The 7,312-nt window shown below is 37.1% G+C and overlaps 2 protein-coding genes across 4 annotated transcripts in view; both read left to right on the top strand.

Moving 5' to 3' along the window:
• The first annotated feature begins 297 nt into the window (after positions 1-297).
• LOC107773950 (transcription factor PIF1-like) overlaps positions 298-7,312 on the top strand; it is a 34,158-nt gene continuing 27,143 nt past the window's right edge. For 2 of the 3 annotated variants that reach the window (XR_012702670.1, XM_075237713.1), the window contains exons 1-5: positions 298-872; positions 973-1,855; positions 4,827-4,925; positions 5,025-5,090; positions 5,184-5,249. Coding sequence is in view for 1 of the 3 variants with exons in the window: in XM_075237713.1 (XP_075093814.1) it covers positions 5,052-5,090; positions 5,184-5,249 (105 nt within the window). In the remaining 2 variants the exon portion in view is untranslated. Of the gene's footprint in view, positions 873-972; positions 1,856-4,826; positions 4,926-5,024; positions 5,091-5,183; positions 5,250-6,705; positions 6,795-7,312 lie in introns of all 3 variants that reach the window. The other variant, XM_075237716.1, reaches the window with a different exon arrangement.
• LOC107773949 (uncharacterized) lies at positions 784-4,952 on the top strand. The gene is made up of 5 exons (XM_075239060.1): positions 784-872; positions 973-1,409; positions 1,554-1,855; positions 4,263-4,418; positions 4,827-4,952. Exons 1-5 carry the CDS (start codon positions 784-786, stop codon positions 4,950-4,952), a joined length of 1,110 nt encoding a protein of 369 aa, XP_075095161.1.

Raw genomic sequence — 7,312 nt, 5'->3', positions numbered from 1 at the left:
AACTTTAAACGAGCTGATTCAAAAACCAACATGAAAATTTGAGTCGGTTTTCAATCCAAATACGTATATTGCAAAGTTTCCATATTATTTTCACATTTGTAAGTGTTTTTCCTTTATTTGGGCGAAAATGTAAAAGATCCAAGTTGTGGAGAAAAGAGTACTAGAGTAGTTGATGATAAGCTGCTTGATTGAAACAGGTGGGGAATTGTGTTTATATGACAGTGAAAGAACTGCGTCCGATGCAATAGTGTCAAAAAACAATTTCGTCTTTTTCCTTCCTATTTTTATTCGAAGATTAAAGGCGAGAGAGGAAAGAGAGAGAAGCACCTTATCTATCTTGCAGAAAGGACATTAACAATAAAGGCAAATACCAAGAAACAAAAAGAAAAAAAAAAAAAAAAGGAAAGGAAAGAACAGAAAGAGGAAAGTACTCACACTCACGCCCAAAATCGCCCACCTTCTCGCTCTCCGCTCCTCTCAATCAATCCTCTGTGTCTCTCCATTTTCAACCCCAACAAATCAGAAAAATTGCTACAGAGTACAGTACCATATTAAAGAGTACCAAAAAGGTTGCCTTTTTCATTCTATTTTGAGCTAACTCTGTCTTCTATAGATGGAGGTTGAAGAAGCTTTTTGAATCATTGGGATTTGGTAGATTTATGAGCGGTGTTAATACACTCGAGTGTTATGGTGAGTTTAGGACTGGTTATTGCCGACTGTGTAGTCGATTTCGAAATTTGATCAATTTTCTTTTTCGGGGAAATTTAAGCTGAGCTGCATAAGATGAATCATTCAGTTCCTGATTTTGATATGGATGGTGACTACACTATTCCTACTTCTTCTGGTCTTACCAGACCTAAAAAGTCTGCAATGTAAGCTTTACGCACTTTTTAATGTTTTTTGATTTAAATGAAAGGTTTTCTGATTTATGATTGAAGTGAAGAGTTTTTGCCTTTTATAATGGTTTCACAGGGTGGAAGACGATATCATGGAACTATTGTGGCATAATGGACAAGTGGTTATGCAGAGCCAAAATCAAAGATCTCTGAAGATATCTCACATTAGCAACGGCGGTGGTAGCGATGATGCGCTTATTCCCTCCGAACAAGCTGTCAGTAGAGAGATCCGACATGTAGAGGAAACAACTACACCACAACAGCTGTTTATGCAAGAGGACGAGATGGCCTCATGGCTTCACTACCCACTCGATGACTCCTCCTCCTTCGAACGTGATCTTTACGCCGATCTCCTTTATTCCACACCGAGCGCAACCGTTACAACCGCTGCGCCGCCGCGAGAAATCCGTACGCCCACGGTGGAGATCCGTCCACCTCCGCCGCAACCATCCCCTGCAGCGCCGATTGCAGTGGCTTCTCGACCGCCTATACCTCCTCCTGCTAGACGTCCCGGCACTGAAAGCTGACATCGGTTCCAGAACTTCGGACACTTCTCGCGATTGCCTAGTCGAACAAGGTCAGAACTTGGTCCGTCAAATTCGAGCAAGTCACCTAGAGAATCAACGGTCGTGGAATCAAACGAAACTCCAATTTCAGGGCCTGAATCTAGGGTTTCATACGTAGCGGATAATGTAGTACCGGTTCCCGGCGGAAATGTAGGATGTGGAGCTGTAAATGTCAACGGAACTGCGACTGCGTCAGCGGCAATTAGGGAACCGGCGGCGACATGTGAGCTTTCGGTGACGTCATCTCCCGGCTCAGGAAACAGTATAAACACCAGCGCTGAACCACCGCCACCGCCGTCGCAAACGGCGGCGTTGGCGACACCGACTGCTGCGGCATCGAATGATCGGAAACGTAAAGGAAGAGAAACGAACGATGGGGATGGTCAGAATGAGGTGAGCAGTTAATTTGTTGTTTTCTTCCTTTGTAATTCCCAATTACTCGCACCTGTACCTGTCTATATCGGGTGCTGTCGTTTTTCGTGGCTCGCAAGAATATCTAACTTACGGTGCATTTTAGCCTTAGGATGGATTTTCTCATTGGCCACGTCATCTGCTTATGCTTGACAGGCTCCGAGCCCATTATTTGTGGCTATGGTTCATTTGGGTGTCATAGTCCATGACACGTGTCTAATCACTAAACCAAAAAAATGTTTTATAGCATCTACCATCTAGGTTGGTGTTTGCCGTCAATATTTCGTTGAAAGTGAAAAAAGGTACTTGTTCTTCAAAAAAATCTTTGAATATTTTAAGTACTTCTAAAATGCTAGTTCCTCGTACCAACTTATGTGGTGCGATTTAATTGGGCATCCAATTTAAAAAAGAAATACAGTAATTATTTTAAAATTTGTGATATAAATCAAGTTTTAAATATTTATAATTTTAAATATGAAAAATGATACTCCATCCGTTTCAATTTATGTGAACTTATTTCATTTTTGGTTCATTCCAAAAAAGAATGACTCCTTTATACATTTGAAAATAATTTAGTTTAAACATTCAATTCTACGCTTTTATAATCACACAAATACTCTAGGTCCCATTTTGACTTGTTTAGGATTACAAATTCCAAAAAAAATTATTTTTTTAAACTTTGTGTTCAATCAAACACGTTCACATAAATTGGAACAAAGGGAGTATTCATTTTAAACATAGCAAAAAAAAGAAAAATGCATCCTAGAATTGGGTATTACTCCCTCCGTTTTAATTTATGTAAACATATTTCTTTTTTAGTCTGTGCCAAAAAGAATGACTTCTTTCCTTATTTAAAAATAATTTACTTTTATGCAATGATTTATAGCCACACAATACACTACAAGTTCAAAAGTCTTCTCTCTTTTCTTAAATTTCGTGCTCAGTCAAATGGATTCACATAAATTGAAACGGAAGGAGTATTTGTTTGCTAAATAGGTGACAGTGCACCTCCAGATTTTTTTTTCATTTTAAGCGTAAAGTCACGGGACTGTTTGGACTGTTGTTCCACTTTGTCCCATTGTCTGTGTTAATCATGGAACAGGGAGGCTTCAGAGGGGGCTGTACCTGAATGTGAATGTTTCCTTGAAATCAGCCTAACCCTATGGTGTGCTGACCGTTTGGTGACCCAGCAGTCGCAATAATTAAAATCCCAGTTTCACGAGTACCAAGATACTAGTACGTAAATAAAAGGAATCTTTAATAACCTTCTTAAACTATTTTACGTCTTCTTTTCCACACCTTCACCTTGGGGTCTAATGGCTAATTATAAGATAAGGTTTAATTTAATACAGCAGCGCTGCAAATAGTTAAGTAGTATCATCTAATGAATAAAGTTTGTTTGACAAGTAAGGTAAAATTAGTCCTCCCACAAGGGACTTGGAATAGTTGGGGGCAAATAGTTGGGGGCAGCTTGGAAAAGAATTACTCCATACTCTAATGACTAAGCAAAGGAAAGTTGTGAACTAGTTGCCTCGGAATTCCTTGTCTGCTGGAATAATATAGCACGGTTAGCTGTATACTTCCTCGGTTTCAATTTTGAGTGATGTAGTTTGATTGGGTATAAAATTTAAAAAAGAAAGGAAGACATGAAACTTGTGGTTTTAACATGTCATACGTATTTATTTAGCTATAGGACTTTTAAAATTTATGATTTTAAACATACCATAATACTATTTGTTTGGATATAATGAAAAGTTTAATTATTTTTAAATTTAAAAATATATTATTCTTTTTTAACTTATTGATAAGAAAATAATTATCATTCTATTTGGAGCGGAGGGAGCACTTAATTTCTGCATGTTTCACATTACAAATAACAGCGGTGGTAGTTTGGTCGAATGAGGCAACTTTGAGCTGACAGAGTAGAACTTCCTTTGCAACCGAATTGATCCGACTTCTGCCCAAAGTAATAGAAATTCATTTATTTTTCAGCTCTCTTTGAACTTTGTTAGCTCTCTTTGAACTTTGAAATGTCTGAAAGGGCCTCAGCAGGATTGCATAACTGTTTTAACAAGATACCTCATCAGTTCCATAATCAGTACATCTGGTGAAGCTCACTTCAGAGCTCCTTTTCCTGATTCTAGATTGTATAGAGTGTACTAAGTTGTACCAGGCGAACCTGTAAAGAACTATTTTTTTTCCCTTTGACAGAGTAACAAATTTGTTCCAAGAAGACTCGTAGCATTTTTCTGGATGTATTAATAACATTGATTTCTCACTTTATCCTCTCTTTATTGCTTCGGTGTATTACTTAGCAGCTTTAGTGACACTTGATTAGATTCTAGAGAATGATACAATGAGTAATTGGTAAAATTGATTATTTTCCCAGAAAAAACAAATGAAGTTGATTAAAGAGAAAAAGTGTGATTTATTGAAGTTAAAACACTTTCTGAGGTTAGCGACTACTGGGAGCAAAGGAGAACTCATGAATGCCAAGAAAATGCATGGTGTTTTGGAATATAACTGTAATAACTACAAGGAGGAGGTAGAAAGAACTTTTCAAAAAAAGTTGTGGGGGTCGAGGTACACTGGCAATAGCTGGCCCACTTTTACCTTCTCTCTTCCCGGGAGAGCATATGTGATCTTATTTTTTGAGAGATCACGGTAAACATTTCTGTGATTGTTAACTCAGACATTTGTGATGCCTTGTCTTGCGGGAGAAAGACAAGAAATACTGAAAGTTGAGAACAAATTCTTCCTTTTGAGAACAAATTCTTCCTTTCTGTTGAGTTTACCCCATCATATATAACTGCAAACCTCTGAAGCAGACCAGATGTTCCGATCACTCTTATTTTTGAACATTTGAGTCTGCTTCAAGTATTTTCTTTGATAGATTTATGATGACCCGATTTTGCTGTTAATGCTTCATTAACTTATATCTCAACTGCACTAGGAGGCTGAATTTGAGTCTGGTGATACAAAGAAGCATGCTCGTGGTTCAACATCTACAAAGCGATCTCGTGCTGCAGAGGTCCATAATCTTTCGGAAAGGGTAAGTATTGTGGAATTGTTTATTTGAGGGTGTTGATAATTCAACTGCTTTTTCTTGTTTGACTATTTAATCAACACGCCAATGCACCAATCACCACAGAGACGTCGAGACAGAATAAATGAGAAGATGAGGGCTCTGCAGGAACTGATACCACGCTGTAACAAGGTTTGACCTTTTCTTTGAATTGTCTAGAATGTCTTGAACAGATAGTTTACTGTCCTCTTAATATATTTAAGTTAATCTTTTGTTGAATTTCAGACAGACAAAGCTTCAATGCTGGATGAGGCAATTGAGTATTTGAAATCACTGCAATTGCAAGTGCAGGTATATTTGTTAACATTCTTCTCCGTGTATTGCCTCTTGACACCTCCCAACCCTTTTTTGTTCGATTTCTTAATAGTAAAGGAATTTGACAGTCCTTGCTGAAGAGGGAATAATTTGTTATAGTCCTAAAAGAAAATTGACGCTTAACCACCAGGAAATTGGATGATTTTACACCTCAAGAACCTCATTCTCTTATTACTTGCATCTTAAATGTGAATAATAGAAAGTCAAGATGTTACTAGTAATATCTAAAGCTTATTTACTGTAAATATTAGTGCATTTTTGGTTGCAAGTCGCTAGTCGTTGCTTTATGGTTTATGTATGGTCAAATACTTTTTTTCTCCATTATGCTAAGTTATAATTATGTTGTCAGCATTGTGTATTCAAACTATAGCCTTTCTTTTATAGCACACTTTTTCTTGTTTATCGTATTACTAGGAAGTAGTAATTGTAACTAGATTATTGAGAGTCAATCAGAATATCCTTATTTCGCAGCGCAACGCATTCACAAGTACAGTACATGTGACAAAGTCAAATGGAGCAATCGTACGAGATCTAAGAAATATAGAATCTGAATTACCAGCATTTGTAATTCATGTAGCAGTACATGGACACTTTTTATCAGTAGCAGTATGTGGATAACTCTAATTCAGTTTTTGGATATTGCCTAAATTTTAAGAACTTGCATGCTAGTCAAGTACTACAGCCTTAGTCTGTTTCCTACTTGTACTGTCCTAAATGAAAAATCAAAACTCGTCTTCTCTTTTCTTCAGCACCAGATTTTTGTAAAAGTGAAACCTATTACCCATGCCTTCCTTATGCATCAAATTACATTACATTTTTCATATACTTTATGTATTTATGTGCATATATGTGCACATACACGAACCACCGGTGCGCACGTGTGTTCCCTTATGTTATTCTAAGTATGAAATTATTTGTTTCTGTGTGGTATAACTTATTTAAATGTAGTTGCGAGCGCTGCTTGTGGTTTGATTACGGACTTGTATGGCTATAACTCCGATTCTGTATTTTCATTTTATGCTGTTGATTCCAAAATTGTAATGTACACAGTACACGGTATATTAATGTTCACTATATATCCGCTTACTATTTAGTTTCCAACAATTTATTGCTAAGAGATTGCACTTGCTATGGTTGGAGGAGGAAAATAGAATTTTAATCCACGAAGATGTGGCCTTTTTATATTAAACTCTCATGCTTTATGTGCTAATGTTTTCAGTGTCTAGATTAATTAAGTTAATTCTATGACTCATGTTATTATCCTGGTCTTCTTTTTCTTCTTCGTCGTTTTCTATCTATAAGATTGACAAAAGTCGATTGTTGACCTACTGAGGGAAGGGCTAACTGAATTGGGGCTCATGCTTTATTTGCTAAACTTTTCAGTATCTAGATTAATTAAGTTAATTCTACGACCCATGTTGTTATTATCCAGGTCTTCTTCATCATCTTCTATCTGTAAGATTGGCAAAATCTGGAAGTTGACTTACTAAGGGCAGGGCTAACCAAACTGGGCCACTCTAGGTCATTCACTGCTTTTCCTCAAAAACTGTTTGATAGAATCCTGTTGGGCTCCATTCTGGTGTTAATTCTTCCGCACTTCCATTAATTGCTCAGAAAGAGCGGTTCACCTTGTAAAAGTTTTTTTTTCCTTTGTGGAAATTAATTTGCTCGTTAATCAAATCCTACTCTGTGTGGAGCTGACTGGTTAATTTAGTTGTAGCACACTCTTGATTTAAATTCCATGAAAGGTGCTGAAATGTTATTACTGAATTTTAGTTGGACTTGAATGGAAAGCTTAACACCGTTGCTGGAACAAGAAACCTATGTCATTCAGCTTAGTATATTTTAATACATAGAAAAAATAGATCAATGCACAATATCTTCCAGCGTTACATCGTGAACACTAAAAGTTCTCCCCTCATATTCTCACTGCCTTCTCCTGTTCTAGAAGTGGCATTCATTGCTAAAAATAAGGTTCATCCTTCTCCTTATTGACCTGCATCTTCAGCTCGCAGTTGGTCTGAGCTGATTTACAATGT

The sequence above is a fragment of the Nicotiana tabacum genome, chromosome 19 (genome assembly GCF_000715075.1).
Source record: "Nicotiana tabacum cultivar K326 chromosome 19, ASM71507v2, whole genome shotgun sequence".
Classification (NCBI taxonomy): Eukaryota; Viridiplantae; Streptophyta; class Magnoliopsida; order Solanales; family Solanaceae; genus Nicotiana; species Nicotiana tabacum.
Note: the sequence above shows the minus strand (reverse complement) of the source record. Positions and strands in the feature narration are given on the sequence as shown.

Bases quoted from the DNA above. Each gene is read 5' to 3' on its own strand.
- LOC107773949 (XM_075239060.1), top strand. From the start codon at position 784: ATGAATCATTCAGTTCCTGATTTTGATATGGATGGTGACTACACTATT. The intron at 1,856-4,262 runs GTGAGCAGTTAA...TTATTTTCCCAG, and splicing joins ATGGGGATGGTCAGAATGAG to AAAAAACAAATGAAGTTGAT. The intron at 4,419-4,826 runs GTAGAAAGAACT...CAACTGCACTAG, and splicing joins GTAATAACTACAAGGAGGAG to GAGGCTGAATTTGAGTCTGG.